At 41.8% G+C, this 16,167-nt stretch overlaps 1 protein-coding gene across 2 annotated transcripts in view; it reads right to left on the bottom strand.

Moving 5' to 3' along the window:
* Window positions 1–200: 200 nt before the first annotated feature.
* LOC105478883 (twisted gastrulation BMP signaling modulator 1) overlaps window positions 201–16,167 on the bottom strand; it is a 113,988-nt gene continuing 98,021 nt past the window's right edge. For both annotated transcript variants that reach the window (XM_071085685.1, XM_071085682.1), the window contains one exon: window positions 201–1,183. In XM_071085685.1, coding sequence (XP_070941786.1) covers window positions 1,110–1,183 — 74 coding nt within the window. In that variant the 3' untranslated portion in view covers window positions 201–1,109. The remainder of the gene's footprint in view (window positions 1,184–16,167) is intronic.

The following is a 16,167-nucleotide window of genomic DNA, read 5'->3' as shown; positions in this document are numbered from 1 at the left end:
TAGAGAAAATTTGCCAGAAAGGTGAAAAGACTCCCATCCTCCCCAGTTATTAGTACAATTAATAATAACAGATTCCCCAGTTATTAGTGCAGCCACTATGGAGAACAGTATGAAACTTCCTTAGAAAACTACAAATAGAACTACCCATACCCACCAATCCCACTGCCACCCATTTACCCAAAGGAAAGGAAGTCAGTGTATCAAAGAGGCATCTGTGCCCCTGCGTTTATTGCAGCAGTAATCATAATAACCTGGATGTGGAATCAAATCAGGTGTCCAACAACAGATGAATGCATAAAGAAAATGTGGTGTATTTACACAATGCAATGCTATTCAGCCATAAAAAAGCGTGAAATCCTGTCATTCATGGCAACATGGATGGAACTGGAGGACATTATGTTAAGGGAAATAAGGCAGGAACAGAAGGTTAAACACCACATGTTTTCACTCATATGTGGAAGCTAGAAAAAGTTGATCTTGGTTGGGCACGGTGGCTCATGCCTGTAATACCAGCACTTTGGGACCCTGAGGCAGGAGGATCCTTTGAGTCCAGGAGTTCAAGACCAGCCTGGGTAACATAGCAAGAATCCTGTTTCTATCAAAAAAAAATTTTTTTATTTCATAGAAGTAAAAAATAGAACAGAGGTTACTAGAGGCTGAGAAGGGTATGGGGAAGGGGGGATAGAGAGAGATTTGTCCAAGTATACAAAATTACAGTGAGATAGGAGGAATGAGTTTTAGTGTTCCATACCACTGTAGTATGACTGTAGTTACAAATAATACATAGTTTCAAATAGCTAGAAGGAGGATATTGAATGTTCCCAACACAAAAAAATGATAAATGTTTGAGATCATGGATCTTCTAATTACCCTAATCTGAGCACTACATATTATATATATCAAAACATCACTATGTATCCCATAAATATGTACAATTATTATTCAATTGAAAAAATAAAGTTAACATAAAAAACCTTTGAAAAGTTATGTTTACACTACACTGTAGTCTACTAAGTGTGCGATAACATTATGTCTAAAAAAGTACATACCTTAATTTTAAAATATTGCTAAAAAATGCTGACACAGAGATGACAAGTGAGCATATGTTGTTAGAAAAATGGTGCTGATAGACTTGATTTATGCAGGGTTGCCACAAACCTCCAATTTGTGAAAAATGCAGTACCTGTGAAGGGCAATAAAGCAAAACACAATAAAATGAGGTATGCCTGTATAAGAGAGAAATTAAGTATAATGACACAAAAAACATTTTAATAGCTATTTTATAATTTTCATAATTATTTTATATTTCATAAACCCATTGTTATAAGCCCAAATTTGACTTTTAAAATGTAACAGCTGATATATGCCATGTTCTTTGGTTAAAATTAATTAGGCAAGAAAAACATAACAATGTGATGTTATCTAGCTGTGTTTGTTATGTTTTGATCCTTTAGAATAAGATATTCTAATTAGTCTGATTAGACTGATTAGTATAGCCTGATTTGAATAGTCATGCTCTAGGAAGACTAAGAATGAAAAAAAGTTTAATTAAGAACAAATTAAGTAGTCATTACTTTGTTGATTCTTGTCTAATTATAATATATAATTGAATCTCTCACCTAAATTAGCATTTCTTTCCTTCTTTCTCTTTCTCTCTTTCTTCTTCTTTTTTTTTTTTCGGGGGGGAGACATAGGGTCTCACTCTGTCACCAGGCTGACGTGCAATGGTTCAATCAACAGCTTACTTCAGCCTCAACCTCCTGAGCTCAAGCAATCCTCCTGCCTCAGCCTCCTGAGTAGCTAAGACTATAAGGCACATGCCACCATGTCTGGCTTAAACTAGCATTTCTAACTAAAGAATTTGTTCATTTGTAAACAACATTAGAAACAAAAAAGATATGCAAATAATTGAAGAATCATTAGGAGTTAAACATGTACTTTTGAAAGTTTGACATTGGAAATATCTAAAATCATGAAATATGTAATAGGCTAATATTTAAAAATCTATGCTTTAATAAATATCAAGTATACGAACAAATTTGCTTATCCAGAAGTTGATCTAGATTCAAAAGATAGGAGATACAATGCCAATATAAAGTTTTTCTGTCATTTTATACTACTTTCCTGTTTATTTTTTAAAAGTTGCTTAATATACATTTTCTCATTTGTCCCTTTAAAACCTGTATCTTGAAAACAATAATTCATTTGTCATTTTGAAATAGCAGGCATCTCAGCTATTATATTTATTATTATTATTACTTTTTTTTTTTTTTTTGAGACAGAGTCGCCCAGGCTGAAGTGCAGTGGTGCGATTTGGGCTCACTGCAACCTCCACCTCCCAGATTCAAACGATTCTCTGCCTCAGCCTCCCAAGTAGCTGGGACTACAGGTGCATGTCACCATGCCCAGCTAATTTTTGTATTTTTAGTAGAGACGGGGTTTTGCCATGTTGGTCAGGCTGGTCTCAAACTCCTGACCTCAGGTGATCTGCCTGCCTCTGCCTCCCAAAATGCTGGGATTACAGGTGTGTGCCACCACACCCGGCCATTTATCTTATTATTGAATGAAATTTACATCCTCATGAAATACTATTTTAGTTATCTTAGCAATTTCTGGGACTTTTGATGCATTAATGAGTTTGTTACCTTACTAGCTACAGAATGTTGTGACATGCAGTGGTAGAAAGTCAGGGGTAAGGTCCCCGATTGCAAAGCTACTAGTCCACTAGATATAAGATAATCTTTTCTGTCCGAGAACCTTATCAATGGAAAAACGACTTGACCACCAAAACGTCTCTGCTACCAACACAGCAGCCCTTAATGAAGGATAGCCTTGAGGCATAGTAGTTTGGCTAGACAGCAAATATGAGCAATTAAGGACCCCTGGATATACAAGAAATAAACTGCAAAAACGAAAATACTAAGGTAGACAAACAGACAAACTGTTTTTTGTAGGAAAAAGTGGTAAGTCAGGGTTTTCTATCATATCAATTTTAAATTATTTTCAATTTAAAATGCCATATATAGCCAACCTATCAATTGAATGAGAAAGCAAAATTAGGATATTTGTACACGTCCAAGAACTTAGAAAGTATAGCACCCACACATTCGTTTTTAGGAAGATTTTGAGGATGTATATATTAGTGAAATATGTAGACAGCCAAGAGAAAGGAAGATATGGGATACAACAAAGATTTAAACTGACCTAGAAGCCTATTAAGAAGAAGACATGCTTCTTTTTCAAATCAGATAAAACAAAGGCACTTAGAGGCCGGGTGTGGAGGCTCATGTCTGTAATCGCAGTACTTCGGGACGCTGAGGCCAGTGCATCACTTGAGGTCAGGAGTTTTGAGACCAGCCTGACCAACATGGTGAGAACCCCTCCTCTCATCTTTACTAAAAATACAAAAATACTCAGGTGTGGTGGTGCATGCCTGTAGTCTCAGCTACTCGGGAGGCTGAGGCAGGAGAATTGCTTGAACCCAGGAGGCGAAGGTTGTAGTTAGCCAAGATCGTGCCACTCTATTCCATCCTGGGTACCAGAGTGAGACTCCATCTCCATTTCAAAAAAAAAAGCAAAAGGCAATTAGAAATGCCAAGCAAAACAGAAGATTGTACAGGATAGTCTTGATTCAAACATGAAACATGCTAAAATGTAATTGTAACATTTTGAGCAATGGATAGTGTTTTAGAAGAGAGTATTTTTTGCCCATGATTCTGGAACTTCTTTCAGTTGACACTGGAGTGCTGACATTGACCATATAGAGGAGGAAACAGAATCTTAGCGTATTTTTTAAAAGCTCTCTGATTAATAATACCTACATATTATAATAATGTGCATGCTATTTAATGGTTTTCAACTTTAAACAGTCAACCAATAGACAATTCACAGAAGACTTAATACTGGAACCCAAGTTGCAGAGAATCTTATATCCTGGATTGGCAAGGAATATTGTATAAAGTTAATGGATCACGAAATAGAGGCTTAAGTGTTTCATTTCAAATTACAAAGATTAAAAAAAAGAAAAAGACATAAGCAAAATAATAATAAAAATTGAGAGGAGAAAGGCAATAGTATGGGTTAAATCCTCATCTTTTAGAGCAGGGACTTGTTAGATGTTATCCATCTAATCTAAAAATAGTAGTATGGAAATATAAAATTTAGAATCCTGAAGGTAATGATCTAGAGAACAAAATATAGAAAAATGATTGCCTATGAGGGTAGGCCTAGGGTGGGAAGGAGACATAGACTTTTCATCACAAACCCTGCTATACTCTGATTTTTTTACTTTTTATTTTTTTCATTGCTCATCAGCTGACTTTAAGCTGTACTCTTTTTTAAAAGTAATTTACATATATCATGTTGATACAAATTTGTTTAAATGAGAAAAAATTTAGATGGAAATGTATTTGCATGATGGCATCAGAAAATAGACCAAAGCAGCTATTTCAAATGCTTGCAATTTTTGGTTTTAGAAAACCTGGTTGGCTTATTTTTGTAATTTTTCAGTTTTGTTTCTAAATGAGGAGCTAGAGAAGATCTCAAACTGCTATTGGTGCTATTGGTTGTCATTTGTTCAGAAATCATACATTGTGAGTACAGATCTTCTTTTCTTTGTAAGTAAAAAGCCAAATTGAATTTTTTTTTTTTTTTACTATATAGTAGTATTTTCTCTTTTAACATCGATGTTTGAAGAACCAGAGATAGTTTGATATGCTATGTAAGAATTATGACCAGATAAATATATGGTATAGATCTAGTGGAAAATATCTTGACAGGAACTTGAAAAATTATCATTTTTGTGTTCCTTGTTAAATTGTTTGTGATTGAACAAAGCATTCCTTATGCTTCCCCAGTTTTAAAAAATTGTGGTCAAATATATGTAACATTAAAATTAGCCATTTTAACCATTTTTAAGCATACAGATAGTGGCATTAAGTACATTCACATTCTTGTGCTACCATCACCACCAGACATTGCCAGAACTTTTTTATCTTCCCCAGCTGAAACCCTGTGCCCATTAAATAACTTCCCACTGCCCCTGCCTTACTCCTGTGACCACGCCTCTACTTTCTGTCTCTATGAATTTGACTACTGTAGGTATCCAATGTAAGTGGAATCATACAATATTTGTTTTTTTGTGTCTGGCTTATTTCACCTAGTATAATTCAAGTCTCCTTTATGTTGTAACATGTCAGAATTTCATTCCTTTTAAAGATGATTTCATGATATGTACATACTACTTTTCTTTTGTCTTTTTTTTTTTTTCCTTTTTGTGGAGAACGGGGTCTCGCTATATTACCCAGGCAGGTCTCGAACTCCTGGGCTCAAGCTATCCTCCCGCCTCTGCCTCCCTGAGAGCTGGGATTACAGGCGTGAGCCACCGCGCCCGGCCCATACTACTTTTCATTTACTCATTTATCAATGAACGTTTGGGTTATTTCCAAAGGCTGTTGTGAACATTGGTGCATAAATATCTGTTTGAGTTTCTGCTTTAAATTCTTCTGGGTATATACCCAGAAGTGGAACTGCTGGATCGTATGGTAATTCTATGTTTGACTTTCTTTCTTTTTTTTTTTTTTTTTTTTTTTGAGACGGAGTTTCGCTCTGTCGCCCAGGCTGGAGTGCAGTGGCGCAATCTCGGCTCACTGCAAGCTCCGCCTCCCGGGTTCACGCCATTCTCCGGCCTCAGCCTCCCGAGTAGCTGGGACTACAGGCGCCCGCCACTACGCCCGGCTAATTTTTTCTATTTTTAGTAGAGACGGGGTTTCACCATGGTCTCGATCTCCTGACCTTGTGATCCGCCCGCCTCGGCCTTCCAAAGTGCTGGGATTACAGGTGTGAGCCACCGCGCCCGGCCGACTTTCTTTTTTGAGATGGAATTTCACTCTTGCCACCCAGGTTGGAGTGCAATGGTGTGATCTTGGATCACCTGAACCTCTGCCTCCCAGTTCAGGTGATTCTCCTGTCTCAGCCTTCTGAGTAGCTGGGACTACAGGCATGCACCACCATGCCTGGCTAATTTTGTATTTTTAGTAGAGATGGGGTTTTGCCATGTTGGACAGGCTGATCTCCAACTCCTGACCTCAGGTGATCCGCCCGCCTCAGCCTCCCAAAGTCCTGGGATTACAGGTGTGAGCCACTGCGTCCTGCCTGTTTGACTTTTTTGAGCAACCAACATCTTGTCTCCCATAGTGACTGCACCACTTTACATTCCCACCAACAGTGCACAAGGGTTCCAACTCTCCACATCCTCACCAACACTTGTTATTTGCTGTATTTTTAAGAAAGAATAGTCATCCTAATGAGTGTGGAGCGGTATCTAATTTGGTTTCGCTTTGCATTTCCCTAATGATGAGTCCTGTGCTTATTGACCATTTGCTTTTTGTTTTGTTTTGTTTTGTTTTTGAGAGTCTCGCTCTGTTGCCCAGGCTAGAGTAGAATGGCATGATCTCGGCTCACTACAACCTCCACCTCCTGGGTTCCAGTCATTCTTGTGCCTCAGCCTCCCGAGTAGCTGAGATTCAGGTGCCTCCCGCCACTCCCAGCTAATTTTTGTATTTCTAGTAGAGATGGGGTTTCATCATGTTGGCCAGGTTGGTCTTGAACCCCCTGACCTCAAGTAATCCACCCACCTCGTCCCCCAAAGTGCTGGGATTATAGGTGTGAGCCACCGTGCCTGGTATTTATTGGCCATTTGTATATCTTCTTTGGAGAAAGGTCTATTCAAGTCCCTTGACCATTTTTAAATTGCGTTGTTTCAGGTTTTTGTTTTTGTTGTTGAGTTGCAGGAGTTATTTATATATTCTATATGTTCATCCTATAGCAGACACATGACTTGAAAATATATTTTCCTATCTGGTGGGTTGCCTTTTCACTCCACTTCTCACTTTGAGCAGTAGGGTTTTGCTGTTGTTTTTTGTTTATTTTGAGACAGGGTCTTTCTCTGTCACCCAGCCTGGAGTGCAGTGGTGTGATCATGACTTACTGCAGCCTCCACCTCCCTGGGCTCAGATGATCCTCTACCTCAGCCTCCTAAGTAGTTGGAACTACAGGTGTGCACCACCATGCCCAGCTAATTTCTCTATTTTTTGTAGAGATGGGGTTTCATCATGTTCCCCAGGCCGGGAGCAGTAGTTTTATATAAATTAAACCTTATAGGCCAGGCGCGGTGGCTCAAGCCTGTAATCCCAGCACTTTGGGAGGCCGAGACAGGTGGATCACGAGGTCAGGAGATCGAGACCATCCTGGCTAATATGGTGAAACCCCGTCTCTACTAAAAAATACAAAAAACTAGCCGGGCATGGTGGCGGGTGCCTGTAGTCCCAGCTACTTGGGAGGCTGAGGCAGGAGAATGGCGTAAACCCGGGAGTCAGAGCTTGCAGTGAGCTGAGATCCGGCCACTGCACTCCAGCCTGGGCGACAGAGCAAGACTCCGTCTCAAAAAACAAAAACAAAAACAAAAAACCTTATAAAATTAAGGGTAAAACAATGAAGAACTGTGTAATAGTCCACCCACCAAATAAGCCCACTAACAGGAGTAACTAATATTTGAACTGGGTCATCTGATCCAATTATTGGAAAAGCATTTGGTGGGGCTCAAACTTTCTGTTTTAAGGTTGAAAAAAAATTTTTTTTTTTTTGTTAGATGGAGTCTACTCGCATTGTTGCCTAGGCTGGAGTGCAATGGCGTAATCTCGGCACACTGCAACCTCTGCCTCCTGGGTTCAAGCGAGTCTCCTGCCTCAGCCTCCCAAGTAGCTGGGATTATGGGCACCCTTCACCATGGCCACCTAATTTTTTTTTTGTATTTTTTAGTAGAGACGAAGTTTCACTATGTTGGCCAGGCTAGTTTTGAACTCCTGACCTTGTGATTCGCCCGCCTCGGCCTCCCAAAGTGCTGGGAAATTTTTTAAAAGTAATTACTGCATTATTTTTAACAGTTGGGGCTGGGTGCAATGGCTCATGCTTGTAAACCCAGTGCTTTGGGAGGCTAACGTGGGAGGACCAGTTGAAGCCAGGAGTTTGAGACCAGCCTGGGCAATATAGCAAAACCCTGTCTCTCCAAAAAAAAAAAAAGCTTTTTAATTAGCCAGACATAGCAGCGTACACCTACAGTCTCAGCCACTAGGGAGGTTGAGGTGGGAGGACTGCTTAATACCAGGAGTTTGAGGCTGCAGTGAGCTATGATTGTGCCACTGCGCTCCAGCCTAGGGGAAAGAGTGAGACTCTGTCTTTAAAAAACTGGAATAAAAACAATGACCGTTCTATTGTCATCAAGTGTATGCCCTTTAGCCCTCTGTTGGGGTAAATAAAGCCCTGCTCTATTAAATAAATAAATAAATAAATAAATAAATAAATAAATAAAGCTCCAATAAACCTGATTGCCAAAGTCACTGCTTTGAAATCATCCCAGGACTCACCAGGAGCGCCCTCTTCAGGACTGGGAAATCCTGCTCGAAAATTCTCAGGCTTCCCCTTTCCCCCAGATGAGCCATTCCCCCTGGATAGCTCTATCACCCTATAGTAGGGAGGAGAATTTGAAATTCAGTTTTACAGTAGTCAATATTAAATAGTGAAATTAAGAAAATAGGATGAAAGTGTAGAGTTTAGTGCAAAGCTTGAGGATAGCCACTTGGTAAATGCAGACTCCAGATGAATAGGGTCAGCATTTTAAAGTAGAGATGTTGGCTGGGCGTAGTGGCTCATGTCTGTAATCCCAAGGCTTTGGGAGGCCAAGGCGGGAGGATCACTTGAGGCCAAGAGTTTGAGACCAGCCTGGGCAACATACTGAGACCCCATTACTAAAAAAAGTAAAAAAAAATTAGCCAGGCATGGTGGCACGTGCCTGTGGTCTCAGCAGCTACTCAGGGGGCTGAACCAGGAGGATCACTTGAGCCCACGAGTTCAAGGTTATAGTGAGCTATGATGGCACCACTGTACTCCAGCCTCGGTGACAGAGCAAGACCCTGTATCTAAAATAAATAAATAAATAAATAAAGTGGAGAAGCTAATGTCTCCCTTATATAGGCAGAGACAGAAAAGTTTTAGCAGGATTGTAACATTTTTTATACAAGATCAGAGCATATATTACAGCAATTTGATTGACTACAGATTGCTACATTCCAAAGAAGATGATTTCTCTGTGAGGAGGGGTAATGGTCTGAGGGGCCCTGATTCTGGTGCTACCTGGTCTTCCTAATTATTTACAGGAAAAAAGGCAGAAGTTGCAGCTGCATGCCACGTAACTTAGACCACATAGCCATATTCTTCTCAAGGCTCAGAATAATTTAAGGTTCTAATAGCTTTAAGTTTGCATGATTTAATTTCACACAATTTAAAAATGACATCAGCCCTTCTTCCAAGAGAATTACACTTTGTGAAATCCCCTCTGTGCTAACTTTAGAAAAATTCAAATTTTGACTCAGTATCTGGCTCACAGGCTCTCCCATCCACGAGGCAAGCCACGGCACTTGTGTGGCCATGAAAACAGAGCCGGGACCACGAAAGACACATCTACTCGGCTTCCTGTCTTTGACCCTACTCCAACATTCATGGCATTGTCACACTTTATTAACTTATAAAAGCTAACTAACTACTAAGGAAATTCAGCGCTGCCCTAGGAAAAGCAAATTGCCAGTTATTTTGATATCAGAAGCTGTTTGATAGTTCTGTGAAAGGAAAGCCCAACTGTGATCTTAGGGAAATTAATTTTAAGAAACATAATTTTCAAAGGTGATAATTATTTTTCAATAATATTGCTGACCATTGACATCTGAAATAGGCTTTTGGGTTTTTTGTGTTTGTTTTTTGTGTTTTGCCTTTCACAAAGATTATTTCGACATTTTTGCTTCTGGGAATTTCTTTCTTGGCAACACATATAAAAGCATTAAACTGGATGAAGTTGACATTCTCAGCATTTGAAGTTTGTCTTTGATTCCTTCAAAAAAGAGAGCAAATGACATAAAAGGGAAGAGGAAGGCCATTTAACATCATTAAACTTTCTTTGAAAGTTTAATAGGCTTGTGCAATGGAAAACTAAAATGAAACAAAAGTATTTTTCAAAATGATGGAATTTGGGGATCTCCACTCAACATTCCCCAATCTCTCCTTTGCAGAGATGTAGGGGCTGAGGACATGCAGGTTGCTCCCCCAGGACATGGGCTGGTTAGTAGGAAAGGGGGTTTTAGAGGCAGGCTCCAGCAGGTCACTGCAAGTCTGGGTGAGTGGTCTCACCGAAGGCCTCACTCTCCCTAGCCCTCCCCATCCTTTACACAGACTGCTTCTTAATCCTAAATCAGCTGCAGGAAACAAAGGAGCACCACCAACAGCCTTTTGTTTCTTTCTCTCTCTTTTTTTTTTTTTTTTTGAGATGGTGGCTCCCTCTGTCACCCAGGCTGGAGTACAATGGAGCAATCCTGGCTCACTGCAACCTCTGCCACCCGGGTTCAAGCGATTCTCCTGCCTTAGCCTCCTGAGTAGCTGGGATTACAGGTGCGTACCACCACGCCCAGCTAATTTTTGCATTTTTAGCAGAGATGGGGTTTCACCATTTTGGCCAGGCTGGTCTCTAACTCCTGGCCTCAAGTGAGCCGCCTGCCTGGGCCTCCCAAAGTGTTGGGATTACAGGCATGAGCCACCACGCCCCGCGGAGCCTTCTAATTATGAAAGATAGGCAGCTTTCCTTTAAAAAAATCCAAGATGGCTCTACATCTAGCAATGTGAAATGCTGTAGTCTATTAAGGGCAAAAGCAAGTCACAGAAAAATAACAGGATTCCATTTACAGTTTTTAAAAATTATATATCTGTGTATATACATAGTTTAAAAAAAAAAATGAAATCATGCCATCAACCTAAAGAGGAAACTCAGAGAGACAGACTCGGAAACAAATGAGCTCATTTGGGACTATGCAAGGGATTGCAATCTGTGGAAGCGTGTGCCATGATGGCTCATAAGGTTTAAAAGACAAAGAGAAGTCCACGCACGCTGCTTTGAAACAAGACTGTCAGGTCACAGAAGCTCGCTGCAGGAACTGTCGTCTGTTTGTTGGTGGAGGCGACCGTTGCCAGGTCACTATCCTGTGCTGGTGGCGGATCTGGAATACCGCAGCCTCCACAAGTCCTTGCAACCAGTCCTGATGTGGGTCTACGTGCAGGAACATCTTGAGATGGGTCCCGTGGCGAGCATGTGGGCGTGAGGGCTTTTCATGGCCTCCCTGCAACTCCATTTTGCTAGAGTTTAGAGTTTGACCTAAGTGACCCCGTTTCGGTACCAGCAACTTTCATAACACACCCCACCCCTCCTACTTTTTGTTTGTTTGTTTTTTTGACAGCGTCTCACTCCGTTGCCCAGGCTGGAGTCCAGTGGTGCAATCTAGGCTCCCTGCAACCTCTGCCTCTGGGGTTCAAACGAGCCTCCTGCCTCCGGCTCCCGAGTAGCTGGGATTACAGGCTCCCGACATGACGCCAGGCTAATTTTTGTATTTTTCGTAGAGATGGGGGTTTCATCATTTTGGCCAGGCTGGTCTCGGACTCCTGACCTCAGTGATCCGCCTGCCTCAGCCTCCCAAAGTGCTGTGATTACAGGTGTGGGCCACCACGCCCGGCCTCTAACCCCTTTTTAAGGGCAGCTTCTTCCCACCCCTAAGGCAGGTCCGGGCCCATTTCACTGTCCTCTGCTGGGGAACACTGCTCTGCGCTGGGTCCTCCCTGTTTCCAGAGAGTGGGCTGCCCCTTCGCCGTGCAGGCCTGGCTGAGGCTGGGCCCGCTTTCTCCTGACAGCTGCAGCCCCCGGGGCTCCCCAGACAAAGGCAGTTACACAAAGACACAAAGGAAGGCTTAGAAGAGTCCACGTCCTTGCTAACCCTGAGCTGCAAAAGATAGGTCCTAAAGCTGGAGCTGTTCCCCGGGAGGGAGGCCTCTGTGTGCCCTCGCCTCTGTCTGAGCTCCTCACATCCTCCTCACTGTCCCCAAAGCTGCCTGCCTGCAGCCTCTCTGCTTGCCCGCCGGCCGCCAGCCACTAGGCTGCACCTCCCCCTCTACAGACTCATGCTTGGATTTCCCGCTCTGCCTGCGGTATCTATGGACCCCTTCAGTTTGTAAACCTGGGCCTCCTTTTCCACTCTAGAAATTCTCCAGCATAAAATCTGTGCTCTTGGGGAATGAGAAGGAGAGGTCTTCCTAGGAGTGCAGGGGTGGGGTGGAGCCGAGCTGGGGCGGGAGGTCTTCCATCTGTTGAATCTATAAATACTCTGAGAGACGTCTGGGAGGGGAAGGAGATGGAAAGAAGGTGTGATGAAGGGGCTTTCACTTTTTGCTCCATGTATTTCTGCCTTGCTGCATTTTTTTTTTTTTTTTTTTACAATCAGCATGAATTCATGCTTTACTTGTGTAATGATAAAAGGGAAAGAGATGCCTGGCTTGCTGAAATGAGTCGTGGGCTTATGTGTACATTTTCACTTGCCTTCTGCTTTTCATGGACCAGGGATCGTCTCTGAAGTGAGGCCGCCGGAGGAAGTTACGCAAGACGATGTCAAGGAAGCTGCAGCAGGCCCAGGGTGTTCTCCAGCTTGGTGATGTTTGTGCCCTAGATGATGAAGTTCAGAGGCAGTTTGTCTTCAGAAGCACTTCATATAAATACATTGTATCGGTCCGTTCTTGCATTGTTATAAAGAACTACCTGAGCGAGACTCCGTCTCAAAAAAAAAAAAAAAAAAAAAAAAAAAAAGAACTACCTGAGACTGGGTAATTTATAGAGAAAAGAGGTTTAACTGGCTCATGGTTCTGCAGGCTGTACAGGAGGCATGGCTGGGGAGGCCTCAGGAAACTTAAAATCATGCTGGAAGGTGAAGGGGAAACAAGCATGCATTACATGACTGGAGCAGGAGGAAGAAAGAGAAGCGGGAGGTGCTACACACTTTTAACCAACCAGATCTCGAGAGAACTCACTAGCAAAGGGGAAGTCCACTCCCATGATCCAATCACCTCCCACCAGGCCCATCCTCCAACATTGGGTATTATAATTAGGCCGCAGTGGCTCCCGCCTGTAATCCCAACACTCTGGAAGGCCCGAGGTGGGTGGATCACTTGAGGTCAGGAGTTCAAGACCAGCCTGGCCAACATGGTGAAACCCCGTCTCCACTAAAAATACAAAAATTAGCCAGGCATGGTGGCACATGCCTGTAGTCCCAGCTACTTGGGAGGCTGACGCAGGAGAATTGCTTGAACCAGGGAGGCAGAGGTTGCAGTGAGCTGAGATCGCCCCACTGCACTCCAGCCTGGGTGACAGAGCAAGGCTCCATCTTAAGAAAAAAAAAGAAAAAAAAGAATTAGACATGAGATTTAGGCAGGGACACAAATCCAAACCATAGCATACATATATAAGGAAAGCACCCAGATCAACTTAGTCTTACCGGCTGTGAAATTCTATAAAGCTCAACAGTGATAAAAAGTATCTGCTTACAATTGAAATCTGGCTAACAGAGGCAAAGGAGTTTATAACGGATATGAGACCAACTCATATTACAAATGAAAACATCTTTGTATATGGAACTTTTTTTTTTTTTTTTTTTTGAGACAGAGTCTTGCACTGTCGCCCAGGCTGGAGTGCAGTGGCATGATCTCGGCTCACTGCAACCTCCACCTCCCTGGTTCAAGCAATTCTCCTGCCTCAGCCTCCCGAGTAGCTGGGATTACAGGTGCTCCCCCACCACACCCAGCTAATTTTTTGTATTTTTAGTAGAGATGAGGTTTCACTATGTTGGCCAGGCTGATCTCAGACTCCTGACCTTGTGATCCACCTGCCTCAGCCTCCCAAAGTTCTGGGATTACAGGTGTGATCCACCATGCCCAGCCAGAATTTTTTAATTAAAAAAATAATAATAGGCTTGGTGCAGTGGCTCATGCCTGTAATTCCACCACTTTGGGAGGCTGAGGCAGGAGGATTGCTTAAGGTCAGGAATTGGAGATTAGCCTGGGCAACACAGCAAGACCTAATCTCTTCAAGAAAATTGAGAATTAGCCAGGCGTGGTAGCACATGCCTGTAGTCCCAGCTACTCAGGAGGCTGAGGTGGGAGGCTGGCTTCAGCTCAGGAGTTTGAAGCTAAAGTGAGCTATGATTGTGCCATTGCACTCCAGCCTGGGCAACAGAGAGAGACTGTATCTCAGAAAAAAAAAAAAAAAAAAAAGGAAGAAAGAAAGAAAAAAAAGAAAGAAGCAAAGAAAGAAAAAGAAAGGAAAGAAAAAAGCAAACAAAAATACTTTCATTATATGACTGGAATGTTGAAAGAGAATCAGTTTTCTAAACAAATAATTCATATAATTCATTGGGAGGCCACTAGAGTGAGGAGGCTCCAGCACCCTGGCTTCCTAGTAAGCAAACAAAACCCACCTCAGTGTCAACGGTTGTATTCTAGGCCAGTCGGAACTAACTTCTAACTAGGGACTTTGACTGGATGGATTTCTTTGCCCTGCTTCTGCATTCATTTGTAAAAACCCCAGTGTCCCTCTGGTGGTGCCTCAAGCTACTTGAGGTCTGGTGCTGCCCAGTTCATGAATCTGTCTGCTCAAGAAACTCTTTAAAATTTTAATGTGCCTTAGTTTGTATTGTAACAGAGTGATATGGATTAAGGAAAGGAAACCTTATAAAATAGATGATTAGTGAAATGTTGGATATGAAGCAGAGATGATCACCCTTGCTGCTGAAACCATGAGCTATGTAAAAGTATGCATAGCACTTTTTTTTTTTTTTTTTTTTTTGAGATGGAGTCTTGCTCTGTCACCCTGGCTGGAGTGCAGTGGCGTAATCTCGACTCACTGCAAGCTCCGCCTCCTGGGTTCACACCATTCTCCTGCCTCAGCCTCAGGAGTAGCTGGGACTACAGGCTTCTACCACCATGCCCAGCTAATTTTTTTTTTTTGTATTTTTAGTAGAGACGGGGTTTCACCGTGTTCATAGCACATTTTAAAATTAATTACTGCTTGTTAATACAGGTTATCACTTATCCAAAATGCTAGAGAGCAGAAGTGTATGGAATTTTGGAAATTTTTGGATTTTGAAATCTTTGCACACACATAATGATATAGATATTGGGGATGCAATATCTAAACACAAACCTTATTTCTGCTTCACATACAGCTTATACACATAGACTGAAGATAATTTTATACGCTATTTTAAAATGATGTTGTGCATGAAATGAAGTTTTATTTTATTACCCTTTGTGGGCATGCTTGCCTGGGGGAATCTGGGAATAAGTGAACATATCTATTGCAGCTGAGGGGCTGGGAAGGTCTTTTTCCCCTTGGGGCCACTGAATAAACTGGTTTGTGTGCCTGTGTTTCACTGAGACCCTTCACATGAGATCAGGTGTGGAATTTTCCACTTGTGGCATTAGGTCGGCGCTCTAAAAGTTTCAGATTTTGGAGCATTTCCAATTTCAGATTTTCAGATTAGGGAGGCTCAACCTGGAGAGCAACATTTGAAAACAAAAAAAAAAAAAAAGAAAAGTGTTCCTTAAGGAGTGTGAACCTAGAAAGTACATATTGTACCTGCGCTTGATAGTTTAGTGAAATCAAATGCAGAGAAAATCACTAATCTCCTTGTAAATAAAACCAGTTAATTTTTTAAAAAATGCCTAAAGTTATGATTTGCAAATATGGACACTTTCATTATTTTATCAGACTTTGTCCAAAAAAGTGAGTATCTGTGTATATGGTACTTACATGGGCAGAGTTAAGACAACCGAGATCTGAGTCAGTTTGCCTTTTTAAAAATGTCCTAGTCATTATAGCTTCATACCTTGATACAAGTGACCTTTCTAATAGTGGCTCATGAGCAGTTAAGTTATAATAGCAACAGTCATATTCCCTGGGCTAGGAATGTAAAATGAATCCAATATGTTTAGAGGTGGAAGCTTCTAAAAAAGAGCAATCTGCTGTCCTCCTGTTGTTCGCCATCTTGTCAGTCATCCTCGTTTGCTCAAAGTACCCACATTGTTCTGCATTCCTGAGTTTTTGGATGTTCCAGGGACCGGTCGTTATTTAGAGCAATGTTCTAGTGTTCGTCATGCAAATGTGGTTTTGCTTTAAACATGAATTCAATGTGTTTGCCGCTTCGCAGATGCCTTGATTGTTCATCATACAAACCTAGCTCTGAGGACCTCATG

This window comes from Macaca nemestrina, chromosome 19 (genome assembly GCF_043159975.1).
Source record: "Macaca nemestrina isolate mMacNem1 chromosome 19, mMacNem.hap1, whole genome shotgun sequence".
Lineage (NCBI taxonomy): Eukaryota > Metazoa > Chordata > Mammalia > Primates > Cercopithecidae > Macaca > Macaca nemestrina.
The sequence above is the reverse complement of the archived record's forward strand: the minus strand, read 5'-3'. Positions and strand labels throughout refer to the sequence as shown.